Consider the following 23,175-nt stretch of genomic DNA (forward strand, 5'->3'; position numbering starts at 1 on the left):
CCCTAATTTTATGAAATGTCCTTCATTCCTTCCTTGTCCCTGACCGCAGAAAACATAAACATACTTTTTTTGTAACTGTCCTAAGGATCCCTTCTTTAATGCACAGCTTTACAACGGGTGCATCCCCCCAGCTGAGTGCCGAGGTCACACCTTTGGCCTTGAGATGTATTGCGCACTTGCAATTTCCCCTTAAATTAATCCATATCCACTTGTAGGTGTCAGCAATTTTTAGAAGAGAACCTAGACACTGACCATCTCCTATTTTGCCAGTTGTCTGAGTTTGTACCTTTGAAGTTATTGCCATAACTGGAAGAAAGGTCACACCAATCTATTCCCTTTAAAAAGTGCTTTCAGTTCGCCAGTACCTAATTCTTGTTTTTCTTTCACGTCTTACAATGTTTTAGGTGAAAGTAATATTTGGTGTTTATCACTTTCAAGCATTTTTCTCTTCTAGAAGTTGTTCTGTAGTTTGATGTATTCCTCACATCACAGTAGGTGGTGATATTTGTGAAATATTTTCATGCAAAAGGCTAAAAAGGAAGTGTTACTAATTTCCCTTATGTACTAGTTTGATCGCTTTTCATAGAATTAATGTTTCATTTCGATTGAGTGCCAGGCTCTTTCTCTTTTGTTTAAACATGAACAAAAGACAATTCAAACAGCGTAACTTCGTTTTGAAACTGATTTCGTACTGCTTGGAGCTTTCAAGAGTCGATACGACTCCTGGTGGACCATGACTTTCCCGGTTTGGGGACTTTGCTGTTTTTTCTTTCCATGCAGATCTGCAGGGGGCTGGGGAACAAGGCTCCAGACCCTCTTTCTGATCTTTACTTTTCCACCGAGATGGCGGGGAGGAGCGGGCGGTGCGCCGAGGGGCAGGGGGTGCAGCTTCTCTCGCGGGTGTGTCGGGGACCGCATGGCCGGGCCGGCCCGAGCGACGGCGGCAGCGGGGACGGGCGCGGGAGCGTCAGGGGAGGCGGGTGGCCTTTTGAGCTGGGCTTTTGCGGGCGCCTCAGTGCCAATCACTCCGGGAGTCCTCCTCCGTTTTCCACTTACGGAGCAAAAATAAGTCTCCCGACGGGGGCATCTCCTGCTCAGCCCTCCGTTCCCGGCACCGTGCTCCCACGCTAAGTGCAGAAGCGGCGGGGAGCTGGAAAGCGCCCGCTCGCCTCCGGGCTCCCGCCCGCGCGCTTCTTCCACCGGAGTCAAAGCTCCCGCGGGGCCGGGGGGTCCCAGCGAGCAGCGGGGGAGCCCCGTCCGCCGCCTCCTCTCCGCCGCCCCCGTCGGGAGGAGGATTTTCGCTCGTTAACGTGAGCCGAACGCCTCCCGCGAAGCCCCCGCGGGAGCCCGCGGCAGCGGCGAGGGCACGGCAGGTGCTGCCGGCGCGGCGGGGGCCGGGCCCCGGCGGGCGGCGCGGGGGAACCGGGGGCGGCAGCCAGCGCCGGGCCGGGGCGGGGAGCGAACAAAGCGGCTGCCGAGGGCGCGCTGCCCCGACGGGGCCGGCCGGCACGGTGCCGCCCGCAGCGGGGGCGGGGTGACCGGGGCACCCGGCCCCCCTTCCCCGCGCACACACAACGCACACGCACACGCGCGCCCGGACACACGCGCGCCGGGGCACACGCTGAGGCAGAGGCGGCCGCCGGTGCGCGGCGGGAGGATGCGGCGGCTGCGCCCCTGGGCGCTGGTGCTGGGCGGGCTGCTGTGTGCCGCCGCCGGGCCGCCGCCGCGGAGCTACCCGCACAGCGCGGTGCTGGACGGCGCGGGCGCCTACCGCCTGCGCTGGGGCCGCCGCGGCAGCGCCCTCGCCTTCCGCCTGGAGGTGCGCACCCGCGGCTACGTGGGCTTCGGGCTCTCGGCCAGCGGCGGCATGGCCTCGGCCGACATCGTGGTGGGGGGCGTGGAGAAGGGCCAGCCCTACCTGCAGGTAAGGCCAGGCTCCTTCCCCTCGCCCGCAAGCCGCCGGCCCCTGCCGGGGGAGAGCGCTCCCGGCATCCCGCTCCCGCGCCCCGGGTCGCCTTTGTCCGCCCACCTTCCCCCCGCAGTTTCTTTCTCGGGACGCCCCTCTTCCCCTGCCCCTCTTTCTTTTGCAGCCTCCTCGCCCCTCATCTCCGTACCTCTCTGCTTCTTCCTTCCAGCTTTCTGGTTATCCCTATTGTTCCGCGTAACTCTGCCCCCGGAGGAGCTACTCCTTTTCGATCCGCTCCCTGCCAACCTTCCCTCTAAACTTCTACATGGATTTCGTCAAAGGTGTCAGGTTTCCTCCTCTTTATCCAGAAAGTGCAACAGCCCTTTTCTCTCTCCTTGGGCACCCTCTCCCCGCCGGCCGGCCGAGCCCGGAGCCGAGGAGAGAGGAGGGATGGCAGTGTCCCCCCGCGAGGTGCGGCACCTTCTCCCTCGCCCTGCCCGCGGGTGATGGAGCTTGGCCGCCCCGGTGCCGCCTGAGCTTGCTCTTTGTAATCCCACAGCCACAAGGGCACGATCCCACCAGCTTCCCAGCCTGCTGGTGTTCTCATCTGCAGGGGCACAGCCGGTGCTGCTCCTGTCCTTGGTGTTTCTCCTCTCCTCACTTGGAGGTGTTTTGGCTCAGATATTGAAAAGCACTTACGGAGTCCTTTAGATCAACCAGGGACTCCTGGTACTTCTTGGTCCGGTAAAGCAACCTCACAGGAGCTCAACTGCACTGGCATAATCTTCTAGGTATGTTTCTGTAGTTGTCTAGACATTGCCAGGGCTACAGCTGGGAACAGGAGTGTGGGACATTAGCTCCGCTGGTGCTCCCAGCAAAGCATCTCCTCCAAGAGGCATTGGTGGCTGGTGGGGTAGGAGCCGTGAGAGGGGATGGGACCCGCACCTTCAGTTCCCTCTCACTGACCTGAGATCCAGCCTAGAGGAGTTGCTCTGGGGCCAGGGGAGCAGGGACAGCTCGTCCCATGCGTCAGTGAAAGGGGAATCAAGCCCAGCGTGACATCTTACTGCCCCCAATTCCTCAATAATAACTTCTAGAAGGCAATTTGAGAGCAGAGTTAACACCCAGTTGTTAGAGTATGGTCTAAGAGAAATCTTTTCTTCCTTATGTTAGAGCTAGCTGAGCTTTGAAGCTGCTGCTTAAATTTTGTGAGCTTTTTCTTTAGAATGTAGGCTTTTATTAACATCTTGCCATAAGAAAACTAAATGCTTAATATACTCTTGCTGCTGTTTCCCCACCCCCCCATTAATTTGGTATACCAAGTTTAGGCATATATTTGTCTTATCTAAGTTCAGACTGATGATTTTTAGTTTTTTTCCTCTCCTTATTTCAAAATTAAGATAATTTTTCTTAAAAACTTAGTCTAAATAAAACACTAATAATAAACCCACCCAATTCTGGTCATTGAGCAATGAACTTTTAGCTCACAGAAGGCTGGGCTTTCTGGAGACTTATACTTCAAAAGATACATCTATTAACCATTAAAATAAACCCAAACTTTGTGCTTTGTTAGTGCATAGATCCTGTTAGGGGAAAGCATGCCTTTTAGAAAGACATCCAAACACAGTGTAAAGACATCCAGTGAGGGAGGATCCATCACTTCCCTTGATAGCTTGTGGCAGTGGTAAGTCTGTGCTACTCCTGATTTACAATATTAGTTTGTCTGGGTTCAGGTTCCAGCTATGTATTTTCCCTACTATATTAAAAACTCTACTCCCCCTGCATCCTGCCTCCATTAAGTTATTTATATGCTGCAGTCAAGTCACTCCTCAGTTTTCTTTTGCATAAAATAAATAGATCGAGCTCTTTAAGCATCCCACTGCAGGACATGTTCCCCAGCACTTGAAGAACTTTTGTGGCTCTTTTCAACACCCCTTGCAGGTTTTCGGGATCCTTTAAAAATAGCCCCATGCAAATTTCTTTTTCCTTCCAAAGATTTTGTTCACTGGCATCCCATGTCAAATACAACTGAGATGGAAGAGGCAAGTGCCCCCTGTTACAGAACACCTGGAATTTTCCTGAAATGCTCATTTAGGGCACAAACATCTGCTGTGCTAAGCGCTATGAGTTATTTTGTTGCACTTTTGCGTAGGTAAGGAACAGAAGAAACACTTCTGTTAAGCTTGCTTGCAAGGTAAGGTTTTCTCCATCCCAGTTCCTTCTTCAGTTCTAGGCAGCAAGGTTGCATTTTAAACTGGACTGTGGTCTTTTAAAACATCGCTCTGTTAAAATATTTCCATACTTGCACCATCAAGGAAAGGCCAGAAACAAGGACGGTGAAGAAACAAAATTTGTCAAAAGGCCTTTTTCTGGCCAGTCAGCAGGGATTGCTATAGAATGAGTAACTTGTTCTAGAATGCTATTTCAATAATACCTAATTCTTCCCTTTACTGGACACACAAACACAGTTAATATTTAAAAAATGCATTCTGTGTTAAGTGTATATCACCATCATTTATGCTATTTACTACTGAAAAATAATTTTTCATAGATAGTACCCTTGAAAGTATGTGGTTTTATGCCTAGCTGCACTCTATAAAATATGTACACCCTATAATGAAAGAACCTACTTTTCTTTTTGGTTTTAGAAATATGTTTTTATTCCATGATCATCAGTCGGAAAATGTGCATCGTGGTCTAAACTCTTAGAAGGGTCATTTTTTGGTTTCTTTGAAAGTTTTGAGGTGCTTGTTAGTGGCATGATTTTCAGAAGATGTTCTGAAACACCTTTATAGTCTTTCAAGTGGGCACTGAAATGGCTAGTCTCCTGGGAGAATTCAGCCTCCCACCCCACCCCCAAATTTTCTCTCCTTTAAAAATAGAAAGTGTTCTTGTAGGGAAGAGTCCTCTTCTGGGAGCAAACATGTAAATGTAGTTAGACTATAGCCATCAGCAAAGGTAAAAGCAGATACTCCGTAGTTTGTGGGAGACCTGTGTATCAATATAGAGGAAAACTTCAGCCAATTTTCAGAAAAGAGAGAAAACATTTCCTCTGGCATTTATTCTTCATCGTCTCAGAGCAAGGAGATGTTACTCTCACCATCAGCAGGCAGCGCTTGACTTGAAAAAATCTGGTGACTCAAAGTTCTGGATATCCAAGATCGGATTTTACTTTCTCAGTTTTAGGTGTATCCTGAACTTGGGTGTAATGAGTTTTTTGTTTTGGTTTGCTTTTCCATGTTTGAGCTGTATTTAAGCTAAAAGAGTGGCTGGCATAAGTAAAGACTAAAATGATTTGAAAGTCTGACGTTTAGTTCTCCCTAAATGTATCAAGGTGAAAACCATTACGATGTCATGAAAGAAGAAAAAACCTTCATGGTATACCACAGTAGTTTTTTGGAGAGCATTTAAATCATTGAAGAATTATACATTTGCTATCCTGACATTTCAGAAGTTTGGTATTTGGAATGGGAACCTAAACATAATTTGGGAGGATGCAGAGGACATAGTATGAATGGCATACATATATGCATAGCTTTACTGTGCTGTTGTGAGGAAGGCACCTCTACCAAGCAGAAGGAGAAAAAGAGGGTGACCAGTGAACAAATTATTTGTGCATGTTACGGAGAGCCCTGTGGTGACAGGGTGGCAAATTACGGGAGGTGGGGGTGGGGTGGGGTTGAGTGAGCATGTTCAAGAACAAGTAGAAGATACCTATGGGGGCTGGTGCTGAAAAGCTGGAAGCTGCCTTTGTCTCTATAGGGAGGGGGTGGACTTGGAAGGAGAGTTCTTACTTAGCAAAATGTTACCTTGAAATATTGTCATGGTCACTTGCAGCACATGTTACTCTTCCTAAAGGCTGTTGGGGTAGCCTTAGCTTTTACATTTAGTTTTAATTTTTTTCTTCTTTTTTTCTTTTATTTTTTTTTTTTTTTTTTTAAATGCATCTCTTTTGTTCTTATGAATTGACACAGCATGCGTTTTCATGCTAGACCCATGCCTTTTCCTTGGTCTCCACCCCTGTCTGGAATTGTGCATCCCCACCCACAGCACGTAGCTGCTGAGAGCCCCATTTTGGGGAGAGTAATCCTCCTTGATGAATGCCTATTTTGTGCAAGTTATACAAGAGGGTTGCATTGTTAGAATCTTCTGTTGAACTTGCACAAAAATAGTCCCTGCTCAGGGTGAATAGGGACTGTGTGTCACTAAAAAGTACTTTATTATTCATTACAGCCTTGCTTGTTAACTGTCACCCAAACTAAAGAATATCTGTTATCAAATGTATCCCATAGAGTTAGCTTAATTGCTCATAGGGAAGTACTTGGAAGAGATTTTAAAGGACAGAAAACAGTGAGCATTCTCTGTACTTAACTATATGCTGCTTTTAAGTGCACTCATGCCAACAGCAACAAAAGAAGTGTTTAGAAAACAACTTGAAAGGCACCAAGAGAGAGATGCAAAGCGAGTGCCACACTGACATATCTCAGTTGGTGCTTTGTTGGAGGTATTTCATGCCTTTGGGCATTGGGGCAAAATCTCCAGATGAGTAATGAGTCCCTCTTGGCTTCGATGTGGGGCATAAAGAGACACTCCAGTGTACATCTCCACTGGCTGGGTGCTTTGTAGTTCCCTTTCAGAGGTACAATAGTTAGGACAGGGAAGCAACAGTTGGTGAACAAAAGATAAGAATTCTGTAGCTCTTGTGTTTTGCAGACTTTGGGGTGCTGTTTCACAAGAATTTTTTGTTCTTTATGGTATTTTTCCTTCTCCTTTGGATTTTGGAAACACCAAGAAAACAAAATTTTCTTACAGCTCCCCAAAAATAAGTACCTGGGGCAGGATGGAAATGTAGCCACTGTAAGTGATGCAGAGGCTTACAATAATGGGGGAATGATTTAATTCTTAATATAAACAATTATCTTAGAATTAGGAGAAGGAAGAAGGGAGATTTTCCAAGGCAAAACCAGAATTTTTGGGAACAAGTATCACTAATAGTTGAAAATCCCTTGAGTGTATTTAAAACTTTCTCATAATTGAAGTAATTAAAGTAATTAGAACAAGGTTAAATGTGGCTCCTGTGTAAGGAATGCTCCTTGAGATAAAGTGCAGTTGGAAGGCTGGATCATGCAGTATCTCCTACTTCAGATTTTTCTTTCCCTTAAAACACTTTGCTACATGTTTTGTCTAGTCTATTTGTGTTAAGACAGCCTTTAATCTAACTTTATAGCTTCTGATATAACTGGAATATAACCTCTTAAATCAACATTTGTTCCTGATGTAAAGACTCAGATAGGTGCTTGGGACTCTGCTGCAAAGTCAAATTATCCACGCCGATAAGCGATGTATTTCAACTTCTAACTGCTTGTGCTTCTTACACCTTTGTGTGGTAAGTTAGAGAGCTCTCCACATTTCAATGTTTTTCATTTGTGTGTGGGGAAAGTGATATTTTTATATGGCCCAGGAATGCCACAGAAACCAAGGGGTGTCGCTGCTGGCTGTAGGCTACTGGGAAGCTGCCTTGGGCAGCGTTTAACTAAATATAAGGAATACACTGAAGTGTATTCAAATGACACAGTTTGAATGAGGGAAGACATGTCTCTAAGTAAATAACTGTGTTTCATGTGTAAAAAATGCATACCCTCTTTTTGCAAAGAAAATCTATGTACATGCACACTCACATACATCTGCTTCTGTAAATACACAAGTGGAAAATGTGTGTCTTTGTGTATATATGTATGCTGGCATTTAAAATGCAGACACACTCACAATTATTTGCTACAGGTAAAAATTTTCTGTCCTTGTCAAAGTTAGTAGTACACTTGAAGGAAATAATCCTCATTTACTCCAGTGTCATTCAGCCAGTTTAATTGAAATTGTACCAGGAATTGTGCGCAGCTTCTCGCAACTGCCCATGTGAGTGAGATCCAGGCTTCCTAGCAAGGACTGAATTGCTTCATGATAATCTGCTGTGCAGGTAAAAAAGAACCAACATAAATCAGTAAATTAATTGCAAACAGACTGCTCATAGCGCAGAAGCTGAATTTACCAATCCCAGTTACGTCAGGAACTTCTTGCAACTGCTTGATTGCTGTTGCTGTACCCTTTTTTATGGATATTTCTTCACTTGGGGCCAATCTCAAGGTTGGATCAGTCAACTAGAATGCTCTCCAGGTGTTTCTGTATGGAGCAGTGGTGCTTTCAGACTCCTGCTTCATGTTAGTTTTCTGTGGGCGGGCTCAGCTTTTCCCTAAGAGCAGAGTAAGATCTTTGCTTGAAACTCAAGCTGAAATTTCTTTGAGGTTTCACAAAGTTTGGTTTGCTTATTTGTAAACTCATGCCCGGTTTGCTTCTTCCCAAATACAATGTAAAACCAGCTTCTTTTTGGTGGTAATATCCAGTGTGTGCTGGAACCATGAGCAGCAGGATTCCATCTAAACTGAATGCAACAATAAAAAAGAGAAATGTTAACCACAGTTGGGTTTTTTTTGGAAACTGGGAAAGGCATTGCTTGTTGCCTATTTCAAACAAGCGTTTTGGTCAGTTGTTTTGTTGTACTATAGCAATTTCACTATCCTGTTTATACTAAGACAGAGCATCTCCTGTGCCACCTTTCATCTTAATTACAGCTCCCCAGTTCCTTTTGCCAGACTTGTCTTCAGCCCTCATCTTCTACATCAGTTTGGTAGTTTGGGGATGTTTGAAACTCCATGGGTTGGCTACCGACCATTGGTGAGGACTAGTTGCACCACAGCTTGTTTTTCCATCATTTCCCATGCCTGGCTTGTCCCTTTACTCACTTGTAAGTGTAAAATTGCTGCTGAAATAGCAGTGGTCTCCCAGTTAGAGAAGGGCAGTGACTATAAATCCCAGCAGCAGAGCTGCTTACAAGCCAAGCCTGCAAGGCGATTGCTGGATGGGATGGATTTGAGAGTTATTTTATGCTCCTTGAGGTTGAAAGGTGCTATATATAATTCAGGATGGGAAATGGATCTCATAAACAAAACAATCTTGTACATTGTAAAGATCTGGGGAGGGAGTCCCATAAACACCTGTTCCTGCCTGCGATGACAGCTGGTGGTGCTTTCAGGGTCAGGCTTCCCTCTGCAGCTGTGCTTACATTCTCGAAGGAGAAACCAGCCTCTTTTCACATCCTTAAGAAATTATTCTCCCTGACTGCTTGTAGAACAGCTATCATCAGCAATCAGAAACCATATATGCTGCAAAACATTTTTTATAAGAAAGGGAGTGGTTAATGGGATCTGAAAAACAGTATAACATGTTTGGCTTCACATCTGGAAAAGAACATAACTTTTACTGTCAGGAAGATTTTTCATTTTCCATATATTGCTTCAACTTGTAGGTAATGTAAGGTAGGAGATTCCTAATTACTTGACTGATCGCATGACTTAGTCCAGAGTTTAAAATGCCATTTTGTGCAATATTATTAAAGGGAGTACAGAAACTTTAAACATTTCACATGTAAACAGTTTACATAAGCAAACTCTGAAATAAAAGTAACATCTTTGTTATTATGTAGCATGACTGATAACATTTCTGAAACTTTGTTTTAAACACTTGCTATTTAAATAACTAACATATATATTAATGCTAGCAAAATGGTTTTTTTACCCTTTTCTTTCTGTAATGCTTACGCTTCTGATGTGAAGTTGATGTGAAACTTTAAAACTTTACCTTCATTTAATGTATTGTATATACTTCTGTGTGTATAAGAAATTGAAGAATCTGGGTGCAAGTGCATAAATCCATGTTGACAAGTTTGTGCTGTGAGTGCTTCAGAAATTCAGTTTTAAGGACTTGATAGTTATTGCGGATTTCTGCTGAGACTCCATGAAATTTGAGGGTACTTGTATCCGTATAATCCATCCTACAAAAGACAAGTTTTATAGATAACTGTATGGGGTAGCAAAACCAAATCTGTGTGAAAGAGGTCACCGCATTACAGAGTTTTCCTACCTGATAGGAAGAATAAACTGTTCCAATACAAGGCATGTCTCAGACCATCTGTGACAGATATCGAAGCACTGTAATTCTGCTGATGAAAATGTCACACTCCTTTCTCTGCAGAATTAAATGAGTGAAACCTGTGAATTTAGGTGGGTTCTGTATTGCATCAGTCTGGCCCTGAGAGGCTTTCAAACCGTATTTAGATATCCTCAGTCCAGCTGAAGTCTGGATGCCTCGTGTCCCCTCTCTGGCCTCTGGTGGATCCATCCTCCGTGCTGTCACTTTTCAAAGGCCTCGGAGGTATGCAGCTTTCTCCTTTGACTACATAGAAGGACTTAAATGGAGTGTCAGCTGTCCAGATGTGATCTTGATTGCATTTGTACCATAGAGGCAGGACTTTCATTTACTATTTTTCTGCTACGAAAGAAAGCATAGGAGATGTATAAAGATACAGACGTATATCTATATAGATATATCTACAACCAACTTTTGCTTACTTTTCCGAGATACTGCTGAAAAGGATGTGACATCACAGTTTGTCAGTGTGTTTTCATTTTTTATAATGTCCCTTTGTTTGTTACCTTTTGTACACAAACATGTGTCTTAATGGCTTTTAAGCTCTGATGAATAAATAGAGCAAAGTCTGTGTAGCTGGACTTAAAATCTTCTCTGTGAAAAGAAAGAGATCGGTATGTTTCCTTGGCAGTGTGGCCGTATTTTGTTTTACAACTGGTGAACAAACCCTTTTCCTGTGAGAGGCTGAGCAATCAAATCTTAAGCTGTTCAGAATCTTTTTTGTTATGTTATTTGATTTTATTTTTGTGATGAACATCTGGATAACTTTCAACAAAGGAAATAAAAGTAGTAATAGAGGCTGTTCACTAACTCCTAAATAGCTCCTGGCAAGTGTACTCACACTTGATTCCTCTAGGGCAGTCCCACTGCACTTAGTGGAGTGGTAGTTGGGAATAAATGGACATCTCTGCCTTCCTGGGCACTACATAAATTTGCTTCCCAGATATTCTCGGCACCCTGATATTCAGGGTCTGTTTCAAGGTGGCCTGTATCAGGCAGAGAAAGTAAGTAGAGACAAGGAATTCATTAATTCACAGAAATTTTCACATGGGAAAGATTAACATTAGTTGGTCAGATTAACATCTACCCACAAAATAATTTAAGGTTAGTCACTGAGCGAGCTGCTGCTCAACTTCAACAGCCGGGGCAGGCAGGAGCGCACGGGCAGGCAGGGCAGCTCTCCCAACACATCCCTCCTCCCGTGGGGAGCAGCATGGTCCCCTCCTGGGGCCTTGGCTTTGGGACCACCTTCCGTGAAGCATTCCCCAGCAGCCTCAAAACGAGCCCTCACAGAGCCACAGTTGTGACCTGTCTTTGACTGTCATCCAGGCAAGTGAAATAATTACACTGACAATCACATTATTAAGGCACATCTGAGCTAATACCTTAATTACACAACTTCTTAAAGTTATTTTTGCATTCTCCCCGCAGGCTCGTGGAAGTCAGGGCTATATCACAAGAGGTGGTTTTTTTTTGTTGTTGTTACAGCTGTGTTCTCTAGACTTGTTAAGAAATGGCGAAGTTCACTAACAAAATATATTTCACTGTCACACCTAACTTTGCTTCACAATTTTGAGCTTTCCTTCACACTGGTTTCAGGCAAAGACTTTCAACTGTTCACATGAGGAAAAGCTGTTCTTGAATTTGTATTCCTCAGTAACTCAATGTGTGGGTAATCGAATAAAAGGGCGCCTTCCTCCAATTTAATGTAACATTTCAGCAAAGATATCATGCTTCAGTAAAAGCTGACGTTCACAAGGTTCCATTTCTCGTCCAGACAAGCCCTTACTATTTTTGAGATGGAAGCAGAGATTCCATAGAGGAGTGTTTTCAGAGCAGGGATGGTGTTGTGTATAGAGGTACACTGCTTCTTTCCGAGCTCTGATACAGGGTTTTATTACAAAGTGGAGGATTTTGAGCCCATAAAGTACCCATGTTCAACTACCACCCCAGAACAGGCCTGTTATTTCCCTCTGGAAAAGCAAATCCCAAATTCTTTCTCTAAACAAACATAACTCATCAGTTCCCTTTCTTTCAGCATAGAGCTTCAGGTCCCAGACTCCTCTTTTGCTATTTTTGGTGATTATTTTTCCATGTCTGCATTCTTTCACATATGTACCAATTCATTTGTAGTCATGAGAAGTGCTGAAAAAAAAATATGGAAACTCATTTTGGTACCTTTCAATGTTTTTTAATTTTAGTTTTGTTCCAGAAAAGAAAAAATCCAAACTGTTTCAGTAGTTTTGGCAAGACAAATTTAAATCTGAATATTTTCATACTGATGAAAAATGGCCGGTTTTTTACCCTTTTCTTCCTTGAAACTTCATCATGACTGAGGAAATTTTACATATTTTTTTTTCGAAATTAGTATACCTTAATGAAAGGTTTGGGCATACTGTTGTTTGTACATGTGTAAAAGGCAGACCCCCTTGTGAACTCTGACTAGTGTGCATGTGGCCTCTTGCACACACAGAGATTTCTAGGGCTGGAGTTAAGTTTCAGATCACAGCTTCTAAATGATCCTTTGGTGGATTAGTAATGTATCAGCTACTTTCACCAGTATCAAAAACTTGGACATAATGTCTGGCAATTTTTCAGCTTGGTTACCTCCACTTTAATAAAAAGGGAAAGCTACAAATCTCTCTAAAAGTGGATGGCGGTCCAAACAGGTCCAGAAGTAAACGCCTTTCAGGAGCAGTCAGCGCGGTGTTATTTTGCGAAGGACACCGCACAGTTAATGGTGTCCGCCTGTAGCCTGTTGGGCATGGGAGATGGATCTGTCTGTTTGCCCCCCTCCCCATCCCAAACGGGGCAGAAACAGCCTAAAACTCGAAGGAGGGTGACCAGAGGAGGTGCATCTGAGGCATCGGCCAGCCCTTTCCAGGTGGCCAGGGTGGGAGGAGAGGGAGGGCCGGGTCCCAGCTGTGCGGGGCTGCAGGAATTCAGGGTGAGGAGGTTAATGACCCGGCATGGCTGCAGCCACTTCCCCATCGTGCCGTGCCCCTGCTGAACCCCAGGCAGGGAGCATCCTTCTCCCAAACAGCCCTCCCTGAGAAACCCCAACCTAACCCCAGCCCAGCACCTGCTGTATGAACCGAGCGATTTCTCTGCTAGTTAAGCCGTAGGGTTTCTGATTCCAGTTGGTGTTCATTCAAGAGGTTTGCTTTTTGTGGGGAAGAAAAAACAAAGAAAAACTTGGGAAAAGAGGGAACGATAATATCATTGATGCAAACAGTAAGTGAAATTTGTTCTTTCTGTAATTTCTCCCAAAGTTCATGACATCCCAGTTATGATATATTAGGCTTCTCGCTTATTGGATGCAGTCTTTATTTCTGCAGTTATGTACAGGCAGCATGGTGTTAAAATTGCTATGAATTTGACCGGAGCAGCACTTCCCTGTTTCTCTTTCTGCTACCTTTTGCTATTTGTTATTTTGTGTTGACTTTGACTGTCCCTGGCATATTTTTCCAGTCTAAAGTAAAACAAGAGTCTCGCTTAATATTGTGTATGTTTAAGATAACAGACTGTTCGTCATTTAGAAAGATGAAATTCTTTATCACAAGTCCTTTTAAAAAGAGTAAAATAAATTAATCTAACCAGTTTCTCCATAACACTTTAGATGTCATACACTGATCTTTTGGGGTCTACGTTAAGAGTAGCTGTTGTGGTTTTCTAACAGTGGCTACCGTATTATTATAATACTCTCTTTATGCTGCTTATCAAGGAGACTAGCTTTCTTGGAGATTTTTAATAGAAAAAAAAGTTCGGTGATGCCTCAGATTTATCATTTGATACCAAACTCTGATACTTCAGCATTTTAGATAAAGACTTGTTTTAAGGGGCTTCAGTATTGGAATCAAGTTTCATTTTTAATGTAATATTAGATTTTAATAATGGGCCACCTTTTCAATTCAACAGGATTATTTTGCAGATGAAAACAGAGTACTAAAAAAGGACCCTCAACAGGATTACCATCTGGAATATGCCATGGAAAACAGCACACATACAATATTGGCTTTTAGCAGAGAACTGCATACTTGTGACACAAATGACAAGAGCATAACGGTAAGAGGCTCCTCCTATATGCAGAGAGATGAAGTAATTCATGCAGGCCAAATATATATGTGGTTATGAAGCTGGTTATTATAATGTCATCTTAGTAAAAGAACAGTTTTAGAGAAATTCACTTCCTAAAACATCTGTTTGGTCAACTTAAAACAACCAGGTAAAATACTTGTGCTATTTTTATTAAGCTCTTATATTTTGATTTCAGCCTCCTTTGTCCTTCTGCTTTAATACATTAAGTTCTCTAATTTCTAACACACCAAGTGAACACAGGATTGAAACTGGTATCTCAGGGCCACCAAGTCCCATATCTGACAGTTACAATCGTTCAAGAGATGCCAACTTGAGAAACACTTTTTAGGTCTCACACTAACTTGTACTGATCTTAAAGACAGACTTTTAAAGAAGTTTGGAGCAGTTATATTTGAAGTATATATTTATTTCTTTATTCAAAATTAAGAAGATGAAGAGTTTTATGATCAAATGCTTTCCACGGTAAAATACTTTTAGTGTTAAATTCTTCTGTTGCCCTAGGAACTGCTGTACTGTTCCCTAAGCATAATTTTAACAAAGTTGATGACTTCTGTATTGGAAATGACGGACAGGTTAGAGACATTTGCTAAGCTTTCTATGCTTTGGCATGTTTACCAACCATTTTGGAAGCATTGCTATAGTAGTTCAACACTATTTTCATTTTCTGTGTTTTTCTGTGTTTTTACAATATGTGCAATAATAGCAACATGAGGTGCTGAAAGATGCAGGAAGCAAACCACAGCTGTATAAACCACCAGATTTCCGGGCAGTCAATGGATCTATGGTTTTCGCACCTGCTCCAAATTCTCAGTATAATTTAACATTCTGGAACACTTGAAGATTTATTAGAGTACTTTATCTCAAGGGATTATTGTAATCTGAGAATGTTTTACAGAGAATTGATCTGTGCTGTGTCTGTAGATCGATTTTTAAGATGTAAATCTGTTTTGTAATTGAATGTCTGTCTTCCCTAGCATGTAAGGATGGCAGTTCACAGAAGGTATTCACACCTTTACAGATCTGAGCCTGAAAAATGTTTTGGTGGGAAACCTAATTGCTGGCCAAATAAGTGACATCTCTAGAAAAAAATAATTCATGCATTTAGTTGGTTACTTCTTTATGAGTCTGTTCTGCTATTTGCAGATATGATTTAAATTTATGACATTAATGAAGGAATCTATCAGAGAGAGATTCAACTTCTGCATATGTCTGATGTCCAATGAACCATATGAGTGTAAAACACTATTAACTTTAAGGCAAAAATGTGTCAGTAGATGACTGCTCCTCTTTGAACTTTGTCATTGTTCAAATACAGGAACACCTACATCACAGCTATCGTAGCAATTATGCAAACTGTGTAAGGAAGATATTGAAGATATTGTTCCTGTTCCTGATGGGTACTTTTTTTTTTTTTCCTTGTGTGTGTTTGTTTTTTTTTTTTTCAGGAGAGCACAGTGCGGGTAATATGGGCCTACCACCACAAAGACATGGGAGAGGCAGGTCAAAATTACCACGGGTCTAATCGTGGTACGAAGAGTCTACGTCTACTGAATCCTGAGAAAGAAGAAGTCTTATCTGCCTCTTTGCCATACTTTGACTTGACAAACAAAGACGTAAGTTACTCCGGGGTTTGGGTTTATGTGGAGCTGGGGATAAGGTGGTAGCCAAAGCTTTGGGCTTATGCAACAGGGTAATGTGACTTTTATAATATTGTGTTCTTGCCCTTTTTATTAAGACAGGTGCCTGTACCAGACAAAGATACAACATATTGGTGCCAAATGTTTAAGATTCCTGTACAACATGAGAAACATCATGTGACAAAGGTGAGTGATTCAAACTGAGCAAATTTAGAGGAGCTCAGATGCTTCAAATCAGTTCTTGCACTCTCAAAATTTGTTTCACTACTTACTGGAGTGAAAAGAAGACCTTTTCTCTGTCTTCACAAACATGTCAGGTGTACGTGTATGTGCACCCAGGACCTGATCGTGGTGTGCCCTGACAGTCACCACGCACAGTGACAGAGGACCCTCCTTTTGCCTCTACAAGCTCTCCCAAGAAAATAAGATCGAAAATTCTTTCTGTCTGTAATCGTTTCTGGCAAAGACTAAGTAAAATTGTCTAAAAGCATGTTCCATCAAGTTTCTACTTTTATATAGGAATTTAATGAAATTCTTTTAACAGAGAGTAATTTTAAATTAAAAAATAATTAAATGGTGAAATTTGTTCAAATGAAAGGCCAAGTTCTTAAATGATTCCAGTCACCTCTCATGCTGTGACCACAGTGGAGTTATGCCACGTAACATCACACGGGCACAGACACCGCTGTCTTTGGCTGTGTAAAAGCTGAGTGTTATGAAATAAGAGATGGATATTGTAGTATATTTAAAAATTAATGAAAACATGTAAACATCCCCACAAGGTTCGGCAGGATCCAAAGTGATTTCAAAACCCGCATGCACAAACATGTTTTCTTATAACACATATTCTAACTTTTCTTTCAGTTTGGAACTGAATGCTTAAGAGTGCTGCGGGAAAAATGGTTCTCACATTCCTTCCCAGGAGCAATATACTGAAGACCTCCTAACAGAACAACTTAATATTATTGTTAAACCACTTAAGATAGCACAGTGAGATAGCTCTGGCCTTCATTTTTATCTTTCTTTAAACCCATGAATGCTTTTAGGTACACAATTCTTTTCCAGTTTTTGGATTATTGTCAGTCAGATTTCTCTAATGCGTTCAGTAAGACTGAAATTTTAAATTAACTCAGGGAACTTAACGTGATCTCCGGTGTATGTCTGAGAAATACCTATAGTTATTCTGAAATATTATAGGTTTCCACACTTTATCAGAATGAAGAATTGCAAGGTCCAAATTTCTCCCTTCATGCACTTGATATTTAATCACATTAGAAATTTGTGGCAGCTACTTTCACAGATCTGTATGAAAAGCAGAATTTGCTTGTAATGTAGTATATATGTCAGGCCTCCCAGATTTCTGCTTTCAAGTGAGAGAGCTTCAAAATGGTAATATCAGAATCATGCTTTCCATGTTAAGTTTGGTGCAAGCTATAGATACATGCTGTTTTGCAAAAAAGTTCTCTGGAACTATTTACTATTTGTATTTTCTGAATTTATTTTTTAAATATTTTTCCTGACTGCACATATGTTACTAATTTTTTAAAATAATTTGGTTGGTGGAAGCTAAAACATGATTTTAGCTCAGAAATACACTGACTAATTTTCCAGAATAGTTTTGTATTCTTTGTTTTTATGATGATGTATGATGAACATTACAATTTCAGGAATCATATTTTGAAATCAGTTATTTATTTGGTTTTTATAAAGTTAAAAATTAAAGTAAAATCTTCAGTGTGATTTTCCACCTTCAGAAAAGCAAACACATTTAATCCTCCTGCTTCAAAAACACTTAGAGAAAAAGTATTACGGAAAGAGGAACACTTCTTTAACATTTCTTTTTAGGAGCACAACTTATATTTTCATATATGTGACTTTTGTAGATGACACATAGAGGGCTGTTGTGGAATTGTATCTATGCACTCTTGCAAACTGATTAAACATTGCCTGAAGCCTACTGATACACAAAGGATGGGGCTTATGGCTACTCAGGAGGAAATTAGCTATGCAAACAAAGATTGAATTTCACAAAGGGGAGGATAGATGAATTACTTGGCCTGATCAAAGTCTGTGTTTGTTAGTTAAATACTTATGTAATTATTGATTCTGGATTCCTTCTGTAGCACTATTTTCATACAAACCTACGCTTCTCACTTTTACAGACAGAAAAAAAAAAGCATTTAGAAAACGGTACAAATTCATCTCTGCTATAATTCATTCTATTTAACTAGTGTACATGTGAGCTGAGTTTGCCCATTTCTATCCTGTATGATTTTGTGGAGCACTGAAGTGCAGTTAAGCTCTTGTTGGATGATGTGTGCCATCAACACCATGGAAGTGTGTGCTTAGCTGTGCATATGTGTAAATCTGCTGGTGACCTGGAGTCTCAAGTAGGTGCAACAGCCACAATAAGAATTTTTTTCATGCTGTTCAGCTGTTCTCTGTTATTCCTGTCTTCTTGAAAATTACTCTGAGCATTTTATAATAACGTATTTTTTAAAATATCCATTTCATCAGGAAAGCATAGTATTTTAATGAAGGAAACTGTGAAAAAATTAGACCTATCATTAAAGGTAGAGACCAAGAGTTTTAATCACCTCTGGTTAATGAATGCCAGATTGTGAATCCAGACTCTGAATTAAAAAGGACTTTTTAACTTCCATTGACCATGAGTTATTTTGAAAAAAGTGTAACTATACGTTGTCAGGCAGAACATGTTCAAAGCATTTACAAATAAGTTTCATATATACAATCTAGTGGTGCAACAGCTGGGTAAGTGATAGTGCTTGGTCTTAGGGTGCATCTACAGTAGTGTTTTAGTTTGGATGAGAAGCATGCTTCTAAAGTGAATCTTTAAGTTATTCTTGCTTGCTTTCGTGTGGTTACTACCATGGAGCAGACGTGGGACTCGTGAGGTGAATCCCTTTAGGTGAAATCACCAGGAGGGTGTGCGCCGGGAGCACAACAGAAATCCCCAGGTGGAAACAGGCCAATGGCCCATGGGAGCAGACCGGTGCTTGTACGAATAAAAACTTTCTGATGCTGAATAGAGAGGATGTCCAGAACACATTCTTTTCCATGCTTTTTCTTCTGATGGGAAAAAAAGCCCACCATAATTGAATTACTCTCTGGGCAATGAGAAACATTTTTTGCAGATGTCCCAATATGCTGCCTTTGCCTTCCTGGTCACTTTCGTACAGTCGTCCACCTGATTGCTTGCATGAGCAAGCTTTTGATTTGAAGTGAATCGAAGGGCTTTTTTTGGGTAGTGATTGCAAGGTCTGGGTTCTTCTGTTAGCACAAGATAAAGAAATAACTAGCGTAAGATATCTCAAAATATGTCAAAGGTAAATTATGTAAAACCTTATGTCTTTTCTTTCTCTTCACATAATATTCATGCTACTTTCCAAGAACCTCAGGTAATGAGAAACAGCATATTTTCATTGACTGTTCTTGATCAAGCTGCACTACATGACATGTAAATTGTGCAAGAGATAAGATTGTAATCTTGTGTTCATCTCATAGTTAGAATGGGGCCATGGATAAGTAATTTCTCCTTAAGCTGCACTTACCAATGGAGAACAGGGCTTCACTGCGATAACGGGGCACCCAGCCAGGGTTAGGACTTCTCTGTTTAATCTTCCTTTGTTTCTTATGTCTTGCAACTTCTTCCCTAGGGAAGAGATTGTGTCTTCCTACATGTCCCTACAATGCCTTCTGTTATGAGATTTTCTCTGATGCCTCTGGGAACTCCTGGAGAAATAACTCATTATGCCTGCTAAGAAATAAAACAAAATAGGATGATTTCTCAATAGCTGGGCATAATAGTGATAAGAGTTACACAGATTCCAAACAATACCAGGCACTGAACTGGTTTTGTGACTGATGGAACACATCACTCCTCAGCTTCAAGCTGTCTTACCTGGCTGAATGGTGGTTGCTTGAAAATTTTTTAATCTTCTATAGGTTTTCCCTCACATTTTTTTTTTTTTTTCTATTTTTTCTTGTTAGCAGAACCAGTTATCAGGGTAATAGATCAATTTTGAAAATAACAATGTGCAGAACAGGTGAAAGGGATTGCTTGGAGGTAATAGCAAGCAACTGTTTTAATTTGAGTCAGCTGTTTGGAGGAGGGCTCTGCAGTAGTTCTGGGGTGATGGACCCTGGCTGTTCTCATTGGAGGAGTGCACATTGCTGCCTGTCTGCAAACTGCTCCTGCAGCAATGTGTGCATTGGCCTGTTTTGCTGCTTTGAGCTTCAGGTGGTGGTATGTGCCTCAGGCTTGTTACTCAAGGGATTTTTACTTTTCTCACATGCGTAAATTAGCTGGGAGCTTTCTCAGAAGTAGCTTTCTTAGAAAAAAAGCTTTCCACTTATTAGCCCAGACTTTCTGAAGATGGGTTTAAGGTCATTTCTTGCTAGGATTTTTCAGTTTTCTGTAAATATTGTTATTCTGACTGGTCCTGAATATGCCTTTTAATCACATCCCTAAAGAAATTTCTCTGTTTTCACTGACTGCACCTGGGGCAGGACCTCTGCTCCAGCAGGACATCTCAGAGGGAGGGAGGGAGGGACCCACTGGTAGAGTAGACACACAGGCATCTCCATGCACTGACCTCTGCATTGAAAAAGTTTCTGTCTCCCTGCTGAGGCCAGGCTGAGGGCAGCTCCTTGGGTGTGGAGAGCCCTTGGAGGCAGAGCCACCTCCACGCCAGGGCTGGGAGCGGGGACTAGCAGGGCCAAAGGTGCCTACCCAGCACATGCTGACACGGGGAGTCTTTGCAGCACCCTCCCTCTTGTAAATCATGTAAACTTTTAAAAATCTCTTTAATATTGTGTATTCCATTTTTTTAAAAAAAAAAAGGTAGTTATTCAGTGGCAGTACACTGGAGCTTCTGAAATCTTTTCATTCTTGTACCATCGAGATGTTGGGTTTTCATGATTTTCAATGTGTGCAGATATATGTGTGCTGACATGTCTCTGCTTTGACAGTTTGTAAGACTGTTGATGATTGTGTTTTTCTGCCTATTTGCTGAATTTAATGGTTGCTTTCTGTGAGCTGGCATCATGCAAATGTTTACCAGCAGCATGAAAGTGAAAATTTGTTTCACAGTCATGAGAAATGCTTCTCAGTATTTTAGTAAATACAGCTTTTACTTTATGTTCAAAGTTTGTTGTTACTGCTTTTTCTACTTGTGGTTCTACAGATACAGCTTTTTTTAATTACTGTCTTTAGCTTAGGTTTCAATACTCCATGTCTTCTGTTAGTTTAATTTGATTGTATTTCTTATTAATTAACTGTATCTGGTAAAGATTCATTGCTTTGGCCTCACATTAACCACAGCTGTTCCATGTGCCCCACTGCTGTTTTTTCTGTTGCAATTAAAAGCCTTAAGATACAGTATTTCCTTTACTGTCTCTAGATTTTCTGTGCATTCTCTATACCTGTGGTCTCCCACTACACCTGAGAAATTGTTTAATGCTGTGTGTAAACTTCTGAAAATTTACAGTATATACTGGTGAAGGAATGGTATGTATATTCTGCATGCCAGAAGTGCCATAATCGATTTGTGTGAAGCTTTTCAGCTTTAATGTATAGCATGTCTGTGCTAGTTTCAACGGTCTGTAAATTTTCCCCTCTATATTTTCTTAATTTCTTTGAAATATACTGTGTTTTCCTCAGGGAAACTAGTTCCATGGGCTTCAGTAGTAATAATCCCATAGACAAAAACATGTCGGACATAAAATTTCACAGTTAAGAGTCGGAAAACCAGTTTATGTAAAATAAGAAATGCAATTGGGTAGTAGGGTCATTTAGCTGTACCTACATGTCTTTTTGACAATAATTACTCATTTTCCTATAGTTCCAAACTTTTTGGGATATTTTGAAACTAGTATAGTCAGAGAAACACTGGCAGAAAGGTTGCAATGCAGCTGTGCTCAGGAGCATAAAATCCCTCAGATTCTGCAAGAGAAATTTTTTAACAGGATGCCCAGTTTTAAATGGTATTTGGCATTGGAAAGGAGGATAGTAGGTTGCATTTTGTAAGCTCTTAAATGTTCAGTTTCCTGTATAAAGTACTCCTTTCATACTGAACCCACTTATGAGAATGGAGCAAGCAGGTTTAGTGCTGCTGAAACAGGGAAGAAGCCCCATGCGAGGGATTAGGCTACGTGGTCAAAATTCAGTATCTCTTAAGTACACCTGGCGAATACTAAACTAAACTCAGGCAACATATTATAGACAGTAAATTTCCAACAATGAAGATGGGCTTCCTCTCATCTAATTTGACTTATCTACAGGTCTGAGGTAGCTGCTTAAATGACCTTACAGAGGCAAACCCAGCTGTTTGTGTCATCCCAGGGAAGGTGTCTGAAATACGTGAGCTCAAGCATCCCCGGTATGGTTCAATCGTTCTCTCCATTGGCAGACAGAAGAACCCAGATAACTAGCCTGTATTAGATATGTAGCTCTCAGATGAATGAATGAGGGGACATGTCCCACGAAAATGGTCAGGGGAGAGAAGAGATTGTGATGGGGGAAAAAATCACAAAACTGTACTTTTTTGTTTGTTTGTTTTAATTTGCCCTTAGGAAAAATGGATTTTTCTCAACCACATTCTGGTGTAATTTTTTGTCACTGAACTTATTATGTGACTAGTGAAAACAGGCCAAGCATATCACCAGAAAAAACTTAATTATTTAGCATTAGCTGAGAAGCATTACATTGGGCATATCTTTATAGAAGCACCAAAGTTTTCCATTGTTGCTCTCCTTAGAAAAGGGAGCCTCTTTTCAATTAAAGAAAAGCCTGTATTAAAGCACACCAGCAGCTGCTAGTTAATCTTCATGTTCAGTTTCAGGGGCAATCTCTGATAAGGAAGTAAAAACTCCAAAAAAACCTTGTTGCCAAGGGTAACTCTGCTTTATGACAGTGGAATGCCTTGGTAATACCAAAGACCCCAGTGTGAAAATACAAAGAGACTCCAGTTTAAGAGACTGATTGATTGAAAGCCAGAAGGGCAGCTTGTAGCCTTCAGTATCTAAATGAGGGCACTGATTTTTAACTTGAGTGAGACCAGACAGTAACTGCTTGTTGTTCTCTGGCTTGAACGTTTACGTTTTGCTAAATGTGACAACTCTAGCAAATTGCATCGTGCAACCCGACATAAACAAATGTTCTGTATTTTCCTGTATGTTCCCCCACAAAGCAATTTCAGCCTTGGTAAATTAGATTGGCAACCAAACGATCATCTTATGCTGCAGAGCTTGTAAGCTATCTGCCCTTTGATCTGGAGGGCTGTCTCTTCAGTGCAAGCCTGAATTGGCCCATTAGGTTTTGCAGTGTTAAAGAATCGTCTAACTGAACTGGCTGGAAATTAGAAGTTTCCCAAGCAACTGTATCAGGAAAATAAGAAATACTGTCTTCTCTTATATTCTGCTGAACTATTTCATATGCAAAACAATTTCATATGTTACTTCATTTTGTGATCA

General features: G+C 41.6%; 1 protein-coding gene across 2 annotated transcripts in view; it reads left to right on the plus strand.

Annotated features, from left to right (window-relative positions):
• Positions 1-1,538: 1,538 nt before the first annotated feature.
• Positions 1,539-23,175, plus strand: part of MOXD1 (monooxygenase DBH like 1) — a 51,782-nt gene continuing 30,145 nt past the window's right edge. The window contains exons 1-4 of one of the 2 annotated variants that reach the window (XM_040598056.1): positions 1,539-1,924; positions 13,865-14,011; positions 15,490-15,657; positions 15,784-15,867. In XM_040598056.1, coding sequence (XP_040453990.1) covers positions 1,658-1,924; positions 13,865-14,011; positions 15,490-15,657; positions 15,784-15,867 — 666 coding nt within the window. In that variant the 5' untranslated portion in view covers positions 1,539-1,657. Of the gene's footprint in view, positions 1,925-12,889; positions 13,181-13,864; positions 14,012-15,489; positions 15,658-15,783; positions 15,868-23,175 lie in introns of those variants that run through there. The other variant, XM_040598057.1, reaches the window with a different exon arrangement.

The sequence above is a fragment of the Falco naumanni genome, chromosome 6 (assembly GCF_017639655.2).
Source record: "Falco naumanni isolate bFalNau1 chromosome 6, bFalNau1.pat, whole genome shotgun sequence".
NCBI classification, from domain to species: domain Eukaryota; kingdom Metazoa; phylum Chordata; class Aves; order Falconiformes; family Falconidae; genus Falco; species Falco naumanni.